The sequence below is a fragment of the Leptinotarsa decemlineata genome, unplaced genomic scaffold (genome assembly GCF_025532065.1).
Source record: "Leptinotarsa decemlineata unplaced genomic scaffold, Ldec_3_MD MMD2_tig00004307_RagTag_RagTag, whole genome shotgun sequence".
NCBI classification, from domain to species: Eukaryota; Metazoa; Arthropoda; class Insecta; order Coleoptera; family Chrysomelidae; genus Leptinotarsa; species Leptinotarsa decemlineata.
The window spans coordinates 9802607-9820391 of record NW_027412606.1 but is presented as its reverse complement, the minus strand read 5'-3'; the positions used below and the strand labels follow the sequence as shown (position 1 = coordinate 9820391).

Genomic DNA, 17785 nt, shown 5'->3' with positions numbered 1-17785 from the left:
GAAGCTCATCGACAGAATTCATTTGTTTAGTCAATTACCAAAATTTGGATGATTTTGAATATTCACTTGAAAAGTTATCAAAGAAAAACATTTTTCATTTTGTAACTTCGAGGGCCCGTTACTTGGTAACGAAGGATTTTAGGAAAAAAAGTTATATGAAGTACTGGTGATATTTTGACCTCATCTATACATTCCCGAGAGGAAAAGAGGAAGTCCAGGGACACCCTGTATATTGTGATTAGGTTCTTCACGGAATTGATTCCTCTTAGAAATCAATATTTCATTTGGGAGTTCAAATATATGATAATCTTCCAGAGAAAATAAAAATGAATCAAAACACAAAATGTGTATGTATGTCATGGTATATGTGTATATACACTGTGTCCGTAAAGTATGGAACAAATTCATTTTTAGCTAAACAGGTCATTTTAAGAAATAATCCTGAAACACGTCGATTTTTGATGTTAATTTACCGTATTTTAAAATAATAATCTAATATACAGGGTGAATTACGTTTGAGTAATGACGTCACCGTCATTTTTTTAAGATGGAACACCCCCATTTTGTCTCAATTTTCGGATTACTCTAGCTGAGCTGATTCCAAAAATGTATCACATGTTGATTCCAATTGGTACAGGGTGGACAAAAATATACAGTAGTTGTGTGTGTGCTAATAAAGTAACGCGTAACATTCTTTATTAGGTAAATTAACAATATTATCAAAAATACTTATTGTCTAGCGGACAGAATATGCTGGAATACATGACTTTATATTAAATGTTCGAACTGCAGCCCTTGCTGTATTTGACAGTAACCCAAACGGTGTATAAACTCTTGTTGAACCTTGTGTATGGTTTCTTGCGTAATATTGTTTATTTCTGTTCGAATTTTCACTTGTACATCTTCAATATCAGCTGGTTTCGTTTTATAAATAACATTCTTCAGATGGCCCCACAGAAAATAATCCAAAGGCTTTAAATCTGGTGACCTCGCTGGCCATTCAGTTGGTACACGTCTACCAATCCACCTGTTCGGAAAAATTTCATCTACGTACCTTCTAACATCTACAGCATAATGTGGAGGTGCACCATCCTGTTGAAACCATAAACTTTCATCAAAACCTCCAGGATTACGTCTACTGGGAAATAAATTACGTGAAGTAGGTACGAGATACCCCCTTAAAAACTCAAGGTACTTTGCCCCGTTTAAATTACCTTCGATAAAGTAGGATCCAATGATTCGATTTCGTACAATCCCAGCCCATACATTTACCTTTTGAGGGTATTGTGTATGATGCTCACGCATCCAGTGGGGGTTTTCTTTTGCCCAGTATCTACAATTCTGACGGTTAACCTCACCATTTAACGTGAAATTGGACTCATCAGAAAAAATAATGTTTTGTATCAAGAGAGGGTCTCGGTGACATTTATCCATCATTTCTTCGCAAAATTGGAGTCGTCTATCGGGATCATCTTCGTTTAATTCTTGCACAAGTTTGATTTTATAAGGATGCCATTTTTCAAGCTTCAATAGTTTGTGTACCGTTGTTTTGCCAACACCGATTTCGCGACTAACTTTACGAACAGAAGTGTGCGCACCTTCTTCAAAACTCAGTAAAACATCTAATGCTGTATCAGCATTTGCAGGGGGACGACCTGATATGCGTACATTTGCAACCGTACCAGTTTCTCGAAATTTCGTTTCCAGCTTACTGACTGTTGAACGCGTTATAGATCTTTCTGGATATTTATCATTAAACAAATTGCACACTTCCTTCTGAGTTCGCGATCTGTCTCCATACCCAATCATCATAAGTATTTCAATTCTTTGTTTTACACTTAACTACATTTCTACTTCCAATTAAATCTAAGCAATCATTCGAATATTCACGAATACCAAAAATATTGTAGTACTAAACTGTCACTGAACATCAATAAATTACTTAACAAATGATGATATTTCACAAAAAACTAGACGACTATGTTTTTTATAAATGTAGATAAGAAATAATTTCTTTCATATTATGTCTGCTAGACCACAAGTACCAAACATGTTTGGAAACAGCTCATTTTTATTACTCTAAACATGTAGCAAACTACGGGGTGTTACATTTAAACCAATTGCCGCTAGACAATAAGTATTTTTGATAATATTGTTAATTTGCCTAATAAAGAATGTTACGCGTTACTTCATTAGCACACACACAACTACTGTATTTTTGTCCACCCTGTACCAATTGGAATCAACATGTGATACATTTTTGGAATCAGCCCAGCTAGAGTAATCCGAAAATTGAGACAAAATGGGGGTGTTCCATTTAAAAAAAATGACGGTGACGACATTACTCGAACGTAATTCACCCTGTATATTAGATTATTATTTTAAAATACGGTAAATTAACATCAAAAATTGACGTGTTTCAGGATTATTTCTTAAAATGACCTGTTTAGCTAAAAATGAATTTGTTCCATACTTTACGGGCACAGTGTATGTGTGTTTGTATTCATGTATATATGTTTTGTACATTCGACTGATGTGTTGATATCGAAATACTTCATTTGACTACAGGAATTGTATCCCTGTTATAAACATTCTCATTTCCTGGGATTGATAAAAATCATTATCATTATATATAAATACACCCACGGCATTGACTATTTGCCAAGCAAAAGTCCTTCTTCCTGAGTGAAGCATAATGTTTTAGGCTTTATACAATCTATACAGCTTTATACAGTCTATATGTATTTTCTGGTAACTTTTTCAGTACTAGTTCTCCTGTAGCGACTAGACTTTTTTTAGGTCAACAATATCTTCCACTTCATTTTCAACTCACAATACACAATACAGTACAATACAATACAATGCAATACAATACACAAAACTAGTATTGTGACGCATGAAGATGCTCTATTATTCAGCGAAACTTGTTTTGCGGTTTTGTAAACAGTGTAAAAGTGGAAATCTCGCTTCCAAATGTTTTTTGGAATATGACAAAATAATATAGAGAAACTTCAATGAGTTTATTTCTGAACTACATACTCATTTTCAGTACATATATATTCAGAATTGTTGAAATTGGAAAAACAATTTTTTTTTGCAGAATTTTCACGATTTGAACGATTTCTACAATGCGTCCACGAATATGAGCAACCCGTTGAGGCCATTTATAGAAACATAGTGAATGCAGTTACACCAAACTTCATTGGACCTCAGAAGTATTTAGCAACGTATGAACAATATTTCTATTTGCTCAACGGAGATGCCGAGAAAGAATTAAATGAATTTTTTCATCTAGAACCTTTTCCTTTTTTGAAGGTGAGTCATGAATATTCTATTCATTCTAAGTTTCTAAGTGGCATACTTTCCGATTAACTTGGCTTTTCAAAGGTATATGTTGAAAATGTTCGCTGCTTTAATTGAAAACTGAACTAATGAATAATCAACTCCGTTTCATTTATTACCAGTTTTTGACATTTGTCTTATAAATATAACATATTTTGTTTACGGATGATATTTTTTTTGTCAACTTTTTTTGATTATTTTTCCCTTCCATATTATGAAAAAAATTAAAATTGTAATGGAGGAATTTATACAAGTGTAGAAAAAAGACACTTTTTGGTTCACCCTCATGAATTCTCTCGTAAATTCAAAATATTTTTTACAATACGTATTTTGTATTAGTTTGTTTTGATAGTTTTGCCCCTTGTTATGAATTGTAATATCTCAGTGAATACTGATTTAATTTGATCGAAATAAGCGACATGTGAATCAATGCCATTTTCTCAACGCTGCGCTGACGAGCATATGGTAACCATGGTATTTTTTTGGAAAGTGCCTGGGTGGCTCATCGAAGTGCAATCACTGTCCTGGAGTTTTATAATCATGAAATTGTTACATACATTTCAGCTCTTTATCGCGACCTAAATTTTGCGAAATTTTAAAAAAAGAATAAAAAAATTGGGAGGGTATACTTATAGAAGAGATTGATTTTTGGGGAAGAAGCATTTTGCGTTTCTATTCCGTTGTCTTTATACAAAAAAATGTGTAAATCTTCCAAAGAAAGGAAGGAAGCAATCAATTTCAGAAATGACCTTTATACAAAGATGTGTAGATTATGCAAAAAAGTAACTTTCAGATTTATTTTCATGATCTACGGAACCTTTCTTTCCCAAAGAATAATTGGATAATTATTGAAACAAATTGTGGGAGTTATACACTTGCGAATGCAATTTATTCGATGCAAAGTTTCAATCTAGTGAGCATAAGTCATTACCTCAATATCTCTTAACACAATAAAAGATAAAACTGGAACATCTGGCGTAGAATAAATTCAAAACGAGAACTTTTCCCAATCACCAGAACTGTAATACCCTTCTTGATGCGCGTTTCATCATACAAGTTGACGTCTTCAGGAAGTGAAAGTCAGCAGCTTGATTGGTGAAACGCGCATCTATGGGAGTTCTGCAGTTCTACTGAATGGGAATGTTTTGGATCTCTTTACATCTTGAAAATAATTATTATTGGAGGCAACTCTCAAAACGTGTGGCATTCGAATTTTTTGAATATACGTACACTTAGGAAACCTAAAAGTGTGGAAGTCAAACCGGGAAAGTGAAGTATTATTTATGAAATAAAGCACACCACAGACAAAGCTTTATAAAAATTACTCATTATTGGAATTTAAATTAGGGAAATTTCTCAGTAATGAAATGAAAGGAAAGTAATGCCTCGATATCCGTCATCGTTACTCATCATCGACTGAACTATAATTTATAATGAATGATAGGGGTGAATGGTACACAGAAATCGTCTACCTACAAGACAGATGATAATAAAGTCGTTCCTTACCCATATAATTTGTCTCTCGTTATCTGTGTAATAGTTTATGCACTGTTAGCGATATGTTTTTAACCACTTTTATTTGTAACTAACGTTACTGCAGTTTTCGTCCTATAAGGACATTTTCAAACTTCATACATCAGACTAACAATGGTTCATTACATCAGCCATTATATACCACCCCTATAGGTACTAATAGAGGTACTTGGCTTGATGAGTATCTGAATTTACTGTTTACAATGCGGATGTGCCAATTTGAAAACCGATGAGCAAACTAAATCGATTTGATCATTTAATAGGGTGTACCCGCAATGTTTATGCTTGGGAATTTCCAGATTCTAAATAATTGAGTTAGTAACCCTTTCTTGCATGGTGCAAAATTTCCGTATCGTTTAGATTCGGAAACTTGTGGTTGCATGCCAAGGAATGGTTTGAAAACGTCGAATCATTTTTTTTTCCTAGTCTGAAGGACCTATCATGTTCAGCATACCGTTTTTGGAAATTTCGACCCATATAAACACTATTATACTCCGGACACTCAAGATTTCCCCAACTTGTCCACCTGATCTTTGGCATTGAAAAGAAAATCAGATAACCTGGCATGTGTAATGAATGCCACTTCCCCATTGTTAGCGTTACCCATTTCTTGATTTCTGGTTGTTTGACCTGAGGGTATAATTATCTGTAAGTGAATTTACGGCTTTGTTTTCTGACTAACTTCTGGATAGTATCTGCTTCGAAACCATTATTATGACATATCTGTGTAATTATTTCAATTTCTTTAGGTAGATTGTTAGCAGACAAAGGTAGTGAGAATGCTCTGGGTAACATTGAATTGTAGGCTGGTAATTTATGACAGTCTGGTTGGAAAGAATCACTCGAAATAGTAATGTCTGTATAGCTAAGTTTTCTGAATACATTCAACTCAAATTTATTCTGATTGTGTGTAATGGTCAGGTCTAAGAAATTTATCTGTTTTTTCATCTCTGTTTCGAGTGTGAACTAAATGTTCCTATTGAGATTATTCATGAATGTCATAAATTGGTTCAGCTGTCGTGTATTTCCTCTGAAACAGGCGAGAATATCGTCTACATATCTATTCCAGAAACGAATATGTTTTTTATCCAGGTCGGAATTTATTAAGTGGTCTCCAAGCTGTTCATAAATATGTCTGCTAAAAGTGGACTAAGGGGTGAGCCCATTGGTAAACCTGAATCCTGTTTATGAAATTTGTTGTTGAACTGTAGGTAGCTCTGATTTAGGCACACAACGAAAGCTGTTGAAACTTCAAAGGAAGTGATATGGTCTTCTTTAGCTTGATCTAATATATCTAAAATGAGGGGCTCACCTTCGTTGTATGATATGTTGGAGAATATACTCTTTACATCGAATGAAACTGAAATTGAATTATGTGGCGTGGTTTGGTTACTTATGTTTTCCACTGAAGTCAGTGAATTTTTAATGCTGTGGTGGAACGAAATTGTTAATATTTTTAAACAAATTGTTGAGACGTATTCCTAGTTCTCTTACCGGACTATTTATATACGAAACTACTGGTCTTATACTCTTTATGAACCTCTCCTGCCATAGGTCCTTAGGAATTTTGTATATGAAGTAATCTGATTGAGAAACATTGTTCTAGCATGCTTCCCAACAGGAATATTATTATTTTCGTTTTTCAGGACTTTGCAAGGAAAATTAGAAAGTATGAAGAAATTAAAATAGAAATTATGGAGCTGAGACGTTCTGTACCACTCAATTTGTTCAACATAGATTGTTGCGAATTGAACGAGACTTTGTATACAATTGTTGATAATCTGCGAACTAAAATCGTTAATTATTTCATAATGGAGAATCGCAATCACAATAGAAGGTAAGTGGAATCGAAAAGTCGAAATATGTCTATTTGCAGTATATTAAAACATATAAAATTTTTTTTGAAGGATCAAAATATTTCAAATAATGTTTGGAATGTTGCATACACCCTGAATATAAAAAAATTATTGAAAAAAAATTAAAAACTCAAAATTTCAGCCGACGTGTCATTCAAGATTTTTTACGTAAGCTCAGTTAAACATGTTTTCATCAACTAGATTTGGGTGACTTGGTGAAAAAATAGGTGTGGTATATTATTGTAGAGCAAGGTATATTTCAAGTGCCATTTTCTGTGCGGAAGAAAACAATTGAAACTATTGTTATGAAATATTTTTGAAAAAAAATGTGTCAAGTTTTGAGAACAGAACGTTTTTTTCTGAAAGGTCATAGATTTTTTTACAAAAAATAAAATAAAGAAACTAAAGAATCGCAAACACGTTTTTTCAATTCGCCAATTTTTTTTGAAACATTTTCAACATCAGCATTACACAGATGATATTCATCTTTACTTCTCTTTTCAGTTTCCTGACATTGACTCAGCTCAAAATCTATTCAATCGTGATCTATAGACTATCTTTGAAATCTCTTCAGCTCATGAACTGAAATAATCAGTAGGTGATGATTTTTGAACCGGAAAGATTTCGAGATATTGCTATCTCTTTAATTCCATATCAATGTTGACATTATGCCTTCTGAAACTGTACCAAAATGAATAATTTAGTTTTATTTTTCAACAGCATTCATGGCCCTACCTTATTTCAATCTGATTTCCTCCGTCTTCAACGAATTCTAAACAGTTCTCTACAAAAAAAATCTGTTTTTCCGTTAACCAGCTGTCGCACCCCTACGAACGACAACCCTCAGAAGTAGAAACTTGTGCGAGCTAAGGATTAACGAGGTCTTACCTTTTAACGTGTGATTCCTAAAACGGGTTGGACGGTAGCAAGTGAAGATCGATCGGTCAGACTAGGTTGAACCACCGACCAACACGACAGTCAATTCGAGTGAGTGAACAAAGCACCCACGCCGAACCGCTTGGCTACCGACCGACCTTGCCTTTATTTTTCTTCTTTCACTTGAAAATACGACCTCATATTACTGGTCATGAAAGAATTAGGTTGGCTGCAACTAGAGAAACTCAAAGCACTGCACCTACTCACAAACACCCACAAAGCCTTGAACACCGGAATGCCACATTATTTTATGAAATAATTGAAGGCGTTCTCCAATATTATCAACTTTAATACTAGAAACCGGTCGGTGTTCAGGGAATTCAGATCCTACACTATGAAAACTTTGAAAAAAGATTCAAATTGCATTGATTTCAGTAGCTCACTTTTCTTATGTTGACAGTGATACATTTGTTCAGACAAAATAATTTGGTGACCAAATGATTATTATTTTATGAAACTGTATGCATATATTGTATTTTTTGAAATTTTTAATCTTTTGAGGGAAGTATCAGCTTTGCTTGTTAATTTATGTGAATATAGACCTTTCATTGTTATTATTATTATTTTTTATACCTGGTCAGGCCCCACCCCCGAAGCTCCGATACATTCGGAGGGCGCGTCAGCATTATCAACCAAAGACCACTCCCCACCCCGTGAGGTGATTGATCATTGGGTCCGAGAATTATGTGCCCTGAGCAAGCGCAGTGAGCCATGAATGATAGCCTTCTGCATCTGTCCGGCTAAGATTTCTGCCTCAGTGCGGCAAGCCGGTATGATTTCAAGATTCGAGAGTAGGGAGGACATCATTCCCCCAAGGACTCCAATAATCAGAACAACCATCTTGACAGAGTGGTTTGGATAGGGTCTGCGGAGTTCAAAGAGAAAATCTCGATATTTTATCCGTTTTTTCTCCTCTTTTCGTACGATATCCGTCTCGCCAGGAGCTGAAAAATCCATGACAAATATGGAATTGCTTTGTTGGTTAAGAAGGACTACATCAGACTTAGCAGCTTGTATGAGCCTGAGGGTGGGGAACGAATAGTTCCAATAAATTCCGAAATTCTTGTTCCATCCGAAGGATTCAATATTCTCCGGAGCGTAGGGCAACACCAGTGTCTTATCAATACCGTAAGAGTGCCTTAGGTGGTAATAAAGCACCCTTAGGGCTGCGTTATGTAGATGAGTATAGGCCAAAACCGCATATGCTGGACATGCTGACAGCAAGTGCATTAGGGTCTCGGTTGCCTTGCGGCAGGCCCTGCACCTTGTGTCAGGAACCTCTACACCCATTATTATTATTATAATATTTACAAATTGGATCAAACTATACATTGAGCGATACAACTATACGTTTTCATATTGGCAGGATTTGTGATACATTTGATGATATGTCTCAAAAAGTAAGCGGAAGTCCAGATACAGTTGCAGACTTGGTGGAATTGCAAAACTATGTTATTGAATGTAGAGACGTTACGATGTATAATCTGAAAGAACAAATAAGGAAAACAGCTGAAAATGTGAATTTTTTGATGGAACATGCTCATCTCACTGGTAAGTAATTTAATAAAAAAAAATATTTAAGAAATCAAAATTTTTCATGTGATTTTTCTGAAATGTATATTTTTATCGACCTCATTTTGGATATTTTCACCATCCACAATCTGGAAAAATATAAAAATTTTCATGGAGAACTGTACCTACAGATTTTGGAAGGTTAAAGTACCCCAGAAGATCGATAAAACATCTGATTTTATCCACAAAAAATGTTCGTTCAATATATTCTCAATTGTAGTTGAAGATATTCAGTTGAACTGTAGAGTGTTTGTTTGGCCAAAAGACATGGAGTCGGTAATAGAATTGGCTATTCAGAGATTGAATATGAAACGTGATCAAGCTGAGGCCATATTAAAGAACCGTAGAACTGTATTCGATGGAAAGTTGAAGAAACATGAAAAACTGTTGCTTGCTTTCAGAAAAAAAGACCCTCCGATTTTGACAATGGAAGAGATGGAAGACAGTGTAGCTGGGATTGAAGAAATAGTTAAATTACTCGAGGTAAACAGTGAAATGATTCAATAACAGTATGCCCATAAGATTATTCCCAAGAACATGTATTTATATTGAATTATTTTCAACAGTGATTTTATTTTATTTCAAATAAATTGTTTCAATTTTAGGATGATAAAACGGAAGCAGAACAAATAAACGAAGAGGAACAATTATTGGATATCGATCCATCACCATTCATGAATCTGTACAAAATGCTGAGTATGGTAGAGCCATATGATAAACTATGGCATACTGTTTTGGAATTTCATGAGAATTATGAATTATGGTGTGTTTTACAATGCTTCAGAGTGACTTTTATTCATCATTGAAAAATAATGTGGAAAACTTTCGAAGAAAGGAAGAATGAAAGTAATTACAATAAAACTCCTCACAAAAATGTACAAGGTCTGTTAAAAAAATAAACTGAATATTCAAATTCGGCGGGCTACGTGTATTCGTTCAGCAATTTTTAATTTTTTTATACTGGTACACTTGTCTTCAACATATGTTTACAGTTTCAGCTGTATAACATGTTCAGTTTGTTGGTGACAGTCATAAAAGTTACAAGTGTTTTGCGTGTTCGGCGATTTTCTGCTATCGAAGAAACTGGATATTTTTTCAAGGACAGAACACAACCACCACAGGAAAATCCTTGAGGCGCTCTCAGAGCGGTGCCTGTGCGAAAGTAGCGATTCACATTGGATTCGAATCCATTTGGAAAAACGTTCTCAGGAAGTTTATTCCACATAAACGCAGTTCTCCAGATGAAAGAGTTCTTAATGAAGTACGAGGTGTACTGAGTTGAACCCTAAAACGATGAGCAGCCACAGTCAGTCGCATATTTCTGATATGTACTGCTCTTGGTACTGAATCAAGTGCCAAGTCACTTGAACATCTTCCGTGAAAGTATCTATAGAAGAGAGTCAAATTTCCAACCTTTATTCGATGTTCCAGGCTATCAAGGTTGCACGTAAAGTTATCGTCTTCAACCAGGCGGATGGCTCTTTTATGGATGGAATCCAGCAACTTCAGGGTATGTTTGGGGGCAAAGCTCCATGCACGAGAACAATACTCCAAAGAAGGTCTGATCTGAGCGTTATAAAGCAACAAAAGTTGCCGAGGTGTATGAAGTTTTCTGGTTCGGAACAGTGTTCCAAGCTTTTGAGAAGCAGCCTTTGCAATTCCAGCGACATGATTGTGCAAACACAATAGTGTCCATTTTAACCCCAATTGAATTTATTGAAGTGCACTTCACAAGATATAGAAACGGCTACGGTTCGTATTAGTTGTTCCATCGCTTTGATATTTTTACTGGTATCGGATAAAAAGCAATAGAGTTGACGCCTTATATTTATACGGTATACAATACCCTATGTGAGTGCATTCTACTCGCTTTCTCAGCGCTCTAGTCCGAAAATGGTTGACTTTACAGAAAAATGCAGAAGAAATTTTTTGTATATACTCGTATAAGGAATAATTTTATTAATACTCTTTATTGACCTCCGAGCCATAGGTCTCGAGATATTCGCGGAAAACTGATTTTCGTGACCTTTTGACCCTTATAACTTTTTTAGCCGGCACGATATGAATGCCGATTTTCCACATCTTCATTAAAGCGCCATAATGAAGATGTATGCCAAAATTCAGCTCAGTGTGAATTTTTTCGTAGATTGAGGTTTGAAAAACCTAAAATGACTGGATTATACGGGTTAATTCGATGTTTTTATGAAAGGAGTTTCGAAAGGGTTTTTTCTTTCATCTTGTATTTGAAAAAAATTCTCTGCATAACCTACATATCATCATAAACAATTTTTATTGTAATTGTTTCATTTCTTTCTCAGAAGATCACCACATTATTTGTTTAATGACGGACCAGTCGAGAGCATAAACGTTTTTTTCCACGAACTATTCGTTAGAGTTTTTCATTGTTTAGGGCTATAATGAAGAGTTGTGTGTCAAATTGATTACTACTAATACTTTTAACAAATATTGCCCTACAAATTTATGAATTTGATTGGAAATAGATTAAAAAACTTGTTTTCCTAGGTACTTCGGTCCATTTTGTGACTTGGATGCTGATCAAATTACCGAATATGTTGAAACTGTTTGGAGAACTCTTTATAAACTGGCTAAAACATTCAGTGACAATCCTGGAGCGAAAAGGATCGCTGAGATGGTCAGAGCTAAAGTAGAGAAATTCAGACAATTTCTACCTGTGATACAAACTATCTGCAATAAAGGTTTACAGAGGCGGCATTGGGATAGGGTAACTATTTGTTTGAAACTCATTTTATATAAACTGGAATTTATCTGAGAATTTTTCAACGACCATTTAATACTAAATGTAACATATATGTGTAACAATTTTAGTTTATTGGAGTGAAATTAATTCATATCAATTAATTTTTTAATTCGTAGCAACACATTTTTTTAGTATTTTTGACATTTTTAATGATTGCATTTTAACCCTTTATCGAAACAAAATCATTAGTGTTAATTTACCCACAACTTTTCTTCCACAGTTTATGACGAGGGACAATCGAACAGGGTTTAGAATGAGATTTGCGAACAGTGTTGCCAGATTGCAAATATTAGGAATTTTACCTGTATTTCAATGTTATCATTTCAAAAATACGATATATTATTGAAACATTTCGAATAAATGAGTCAGCATTCTACATTAACTCATTATATCAGCCAACTGTCCCTATACAAGCAATAATACCAAAAAAATGTTAAATAGGAGTATAATATTATTCAGGAAAAATTCATTTGGACCGAAACAGTTGGCGTATGGGAACTGGAAAATTGGTTTCTCGGAAAAAATTTTATGACTTGTTAAAAAGTATTTCATCTGAAATATCCTGCGTTGAACAATACCGAATGCCCAGGAAAGACTCATCCACAAAATAACAAATTTCTCACTGATCAAAAATAGTTTGTTAACGAAAATTTCAGAATTGAAAGTATATCTATCGACGTGCTGAAACAGATTTGCGTACCATACGTTCCTTCGAATAAAAAAAAGGTCCGAACTATTTTGTTTCCCACTGAAGGAACGTATGGTACGCAAATTTGTTTTTGCAGGTCGATAGGTATACTTCCAAAGAATATCTTCTGGAATTTTCATCGACAAACTATGTCTAATAAGTGAGAAATTTGACTTTTCTAAGTAATTCAGTTCCGAATATAGGGAACTATTTTTTTCGCACCTAAGGAACGTATGGCACGCAAATTTGTTGGAGCACGTTGACAGATATACTCTTGAAAAATATATTCTGAAATTTTTATCGACAAACTATTTTTGATAAGTGAGATATTTGACTTTTTTGAGTAATTCAGTTCCGAATATACGGAACTTTTTTTTCGCACCGAAGGAACGTATGGTACGTAAATCTGTTCAAACACGTCGATAGATATACTTTCGAAGAATATATCCTGAAATTTTCATCAACAAACTATTTTTGATAAGTGATAAGTGAAATCTGATATTTTGTGGATGAGTCTTTCCTGGGCATTCGGTATTGTTCAACGCAGGATATTTCAAATTACATACTTTTTACAAGTCATAAAATTTTTACCGAGAAACCAATTTTACAGTTTCCATACGCTACCTGTTTCGGTACAAATTAATTCTTCCTGAATAATATTATACTTTTATTTTACATTTTTTTCGGTATTAATGCTTGTATAGGGACAGTTGGCTGATATAATGAGGTAATGTAGAATGCTGATTCATTTATTCGACATGTTTCAATGATATATCGTGTTTTTAAAATGATAACATCGAAATTCAGGTAAAATTCTTAATATTTGCAATCTCGTCATAAACTGTGGATGGAAAGTTGTGGGTAACTTCACACTAATAATAACACACAATAATAACAAAATCACCTGGTATATCAGGAAACTTACAGTCGATTTTTAATTTTTTTCGTTAATGGACATAGAAAAACATAGTGTAACTTCAATTTCCAGATAAGTGAAATAGTTGGAGCTCAGTTAGTAGTAACCCCGGATTCAACACTGAATGATATGATAGAAGCTGGATTACCAAAATTTGCACAGCAACTAGAAGAAATAGGGGCTTCGGCTACTAAAGAGTATGCTCTAGAAAAAAATTTGGCCAAGATGAAAGAAGAATGGGTTGACGTTTGCTTTGAATGTGTACCATATAGGTATTACATTGTTGAGTACCTACTAAAATATATATTTGAATGGTTTCATGTAAACACATCAATACTTGTATTCACATCCACATTGTATTTGAAATATTTCAGTTTTGGTGAATATGATGCTCTTTAGATTCACGTGAAAAATTTTATTCCTAGCCCACGTGAAAGGATACAACAGATATGAAGGAGTTGATAAATTGTTATCAAAAGCCATTAAATCTAACGATGCTATTTACGAGTTGTCAAAAATGACAAAAAGATGTGTTTTGACTGTTTCAATTTTCAATTTACATAAATCAAGTAGATAATTTTGAATGTCGTGCATTCTTTAGAAGAAGATATTGAATTGGTAGTAGATTGGTGGTAGATGGTAGTATATCATCATGAAAACTGAGAATTGAAATGTTTTATGGTTTTATATCACTTTGCATATATTTGTAACTAACGTTAGTGCAGTTTCATCCTACAAGGACATTTTCAAACGAATACAATAAACTGAAATGATTAATAATGTATACCCTTACATTTCTTTACAACAACTGTCGGTAATACTAGATGGTCCTTAATGATTTTAGTGCCTGAATTTTGTTTACGTGTGACAATGTGGGTACGCTAATCTGAAAACCAGTGAGTAAACCAGGCCAATTTGGTTATTTAGTAAGTTACATCTGCAACGCTTATGTTTATGAATTTCCAAGGATATCAAATAATGAAGTTTCCAAACTGTGCTTGCATAGTGAAAAATGTCTGTATTGTTTAGATTCGGGAACTTGTGGTTGCATCCCAAGAAATGATTTGGAAACATCGATTCATTCTTACTTAGTCTGAAGGACTTTTCATGTTCATCATACGGTTTTAAGAAATTTCGGCCACATTGTCCTACATAAACACTATTACACTCCGGACACTTAAGCTTATTAACTTCAGATTTCTCCACCTTGTCCATCTTTGGCATCGAAAAGGAAATTAGATAACCTGGTAGGTATGTGGCCTGAATGCCACATTGTTTTTTCTGAGAAATTCCGTAATTGTTTCAGTTCTCTTACCAAAATATGTTAAAGTTACAAATTTCTTGGTTTCCGATTGTTTGATCTGGGGGTATATTATTCTGTATGTGAATTTGGGGCTTTGTTTTCTGACTAACTTCTGGATCCGTGTCATTGCTTTTCGAGCTTGAAAGCTGTGGATTTTTGGAATTTCTTCCTGACTTTTCGCTGGCGCGAGTGGCTAGCTTCAGAGGTTTAACCATCATGGCTTGCTTTCCGATGACTACCTTTTAGGCTTCGTAAAGCGTATTTATGCCTTGTCAGGTAATCAGTTGTATTTGTACCTGAATTTGTACCTGCATTTGTACCTGTATTCGTACCTGCACTTGAACCTGGAACATTAACAATCTTGCTGTCTGTTGTCCTGTTCGTTATTCTCGAACTCCTTAAAATGGGGTTCCATATTTGATTGAGGTTCACCGCTTCTTCTTTTCTGTTAAAATTATCCGTGTGTTCGTGGATCTCTATTGCCTCCCGTACCAGTCGGCTATGATTGGTGGCAATTAGTTCTGTGTTTTCAAACAAAATTCTGTGGTCTCCTTCACTCAGTGCGTGTTCTGCCACAGCTGACTTGTCTGTTTGGCCTAGTCTGCAGTTCCTTTTATGCTCTTTTAGTCTTGTTCCCATGGATCGTTTGGTGGTTCCGATATATACCTTTCCACACGTTCACGGTATGCGATAGACCCCTGCTGCTGATAATGGGTCTCTTTTGTCTTTAGCCGAACTGAGGCTTTGTTGTATCTTCCTCGTGGGTTTGAAGACTGTTTCGATGTCGTGTTTGCCCAATAGTTTTCCAATTCTATCCGTGACCCTAGGGACAAACGGTAGATATGCGCGTGTAACCATCTGATCCTTTTTCGCTTTCTGCGAGGCCAGATGTCTCGCTCCTAAAACCCCATGTGGGAAAGACCAATTCTTACGTCAAGGACTCGACAGACTTCGTTGGTAAAATTAGGGGCTTAACGCTGGAGCTGACGGATATTCTGGTCAGCTTCGATGAGGTGTCTTTGTTTACCAATGTCCCACTGGAAGACTCTCTGAGGGGGTTAGCCCACGTGTTCCCGAATGACATCGTCGAACTCTTTAGAGCATGTCTCACAGGAAGTTACTTTCAATGGGGGGGGGGAAACTTCTATGAGCAACTAGATGGCGTTGCGATGGGGAGTCCACTTAGCCCAGTGATAGCTAATTATTTCATGGAACGGTTTGAAGGGAAGGCGATATACACTTTTGAATTGAAGCCGACCTTATGGCTACTTGCACGTACTATCGAACCAGCATCCTAGCCAAAAGAGAGGCGTTATCTCCACTCTAACGGAACGGGCTCGGAGAATATGTGAAGCAGAACATCTGGAGAAGGAAATGAAATACCTGGAAGTGACCTTGAGATCGAATGGGTACAGTGCCTGCGAGACCAGAAGTGCCATGAGACAGAAGGGTAACACGGTTCAGATGGTTGCACGCGCATATCTACTGTTTGTCCCTAGGTTCACGGATAGAATTGGAAAACTATTGGGCAAACACGACATCGAAACAGTCTTCAAACCCATGAGGAAGATACAACAAAGCCTCAGGTCGGCTAAAGACAAAAGAGACCCATTATCAGCAGCAGGGGTCTATCGCATTCCGTGCACTTGTGAAAAGGTATATATCGGAACCACCCAACGATTCATGGGAACAAGACTAAAAGAGCATAAAAGGAAGTGCAGACTAGGCCAAACAGACAAGTCAGCTGTGGCAGAACACGTACTGAGTGAAGGAGACCACAGAAGTTCATTTGAAAACACAGAACTAATTGCCCCCAACCAGGGATACCATAGCCGACTGGTACGGGAGGCAATACAGATCCACAAACACACGGATAATTTTAACAGAAAAGAAGAAGCGGTGAACCTCAATCAAATATGGAACCCCATTTTAAGGAATTCGAGAATAAGGAGCAGGACAACAGGCAGCAAGATTGTTAATGTTCCAGGTTCAAGTGCAGGTACGAATACAGATACAAATGCAGGTACAAATACAACTGATTACCTGGCAAGGCATAAATACGCTTTACAAAGCCTAAAAGGCTTCATCGGACAGCAATCCATGATGGTTAAACCTCTGAAGAAGCTAGCCACTCGCGCCAGCGAAACGTCAGGAAGAAATTCCAAAAATCCACGGCTTTCAAACTCGAAAAGCAATGACACTGAAAACCTCAGCCGTGAAAGACTAAATCATTTTGTTAACTTCTGGATTTTGTCTGCGATGAAATCATTATTCTGTCCTATCTGTAACAAAGGTAACGAGAATGCTGTGTGTAACACTGAATTTCAGGCTGTTAATTTATGACTGTCGGGATAGAAACAATCACTTGGGATTGTAATGTCTGTATAGTTCGGTTTTCTGAATACATTGAACTCAAATTCATTATGATTATGTGTGATGGTCAGTTCTGAAAAATTAATATGTTTCTCTATTTCTGTTCCGAGTGTGAAAAATTAATGTTTCTCTATTTCAGTTGCGAGTGTGAACTATATGTTTCTATTAAGATCATTCACAGCAGCCTGAAAATGAATATGTTTTTACCCAGGTTGGAATTTACTATAGTGGTCTCCAAGCTGTTCATAAAAATGTCTGCTCAAAGTGGACTAAGGGGTGAATCCATTGGTAAACCTGAATCCCGCTTATGAAATGTGTTATTGAACTGTGAGTCATCCTGATTCAGGCATACATCGAAAGCTGTCGAAATGTCAAAAGAAGTGGCATGTTCTACTTTGGCTTGACGAAACTGCAGTAACGTTGATTACAAATACAAAGTGGTATTAAACCTAAGAAGTTTCAATTCTCGTTTTTCATATTTTCTTTG

The 17785-nt window shown here is 35.6% G+C and overlaps 1 protein-coding gene across 1 annotated transcript in view; it reads left to right on the top strand.

Moving 5' to 3' along the window:
* Dnah3 (dynein heavy chain 3, axonemal) overlaps positions 1–17785 on the top strand; it is a 184373-nt gene that overhangs the window by 33911 nt on the left and 132677 nt on the right. The window contains exons 9-15 of the mRNA XM_074178952.1: positions 3101–3315; positions 6522–6712; positions 9034–9218; positions 9460–9722; positions 9845–10002; positions 11763–11982; positions 13695–13894. Of these exons, the coding sequence (XP_074035053.1) occupies positions 3101–3315; positions 6522–6712; positions 9034–9218; positions 9460–9722; positions 9845–10002; positions 11763–11982; positions 13695–13894 (1432 nt within the window). The remainder of the gene's footprint in view (positions 1–3100; positions 3316–6521; positions 6713–9033; positions 9219–9459; positions 9723–9844; positions 10003–11762; positions 11983–13694; positions 13895–17785) is intronic.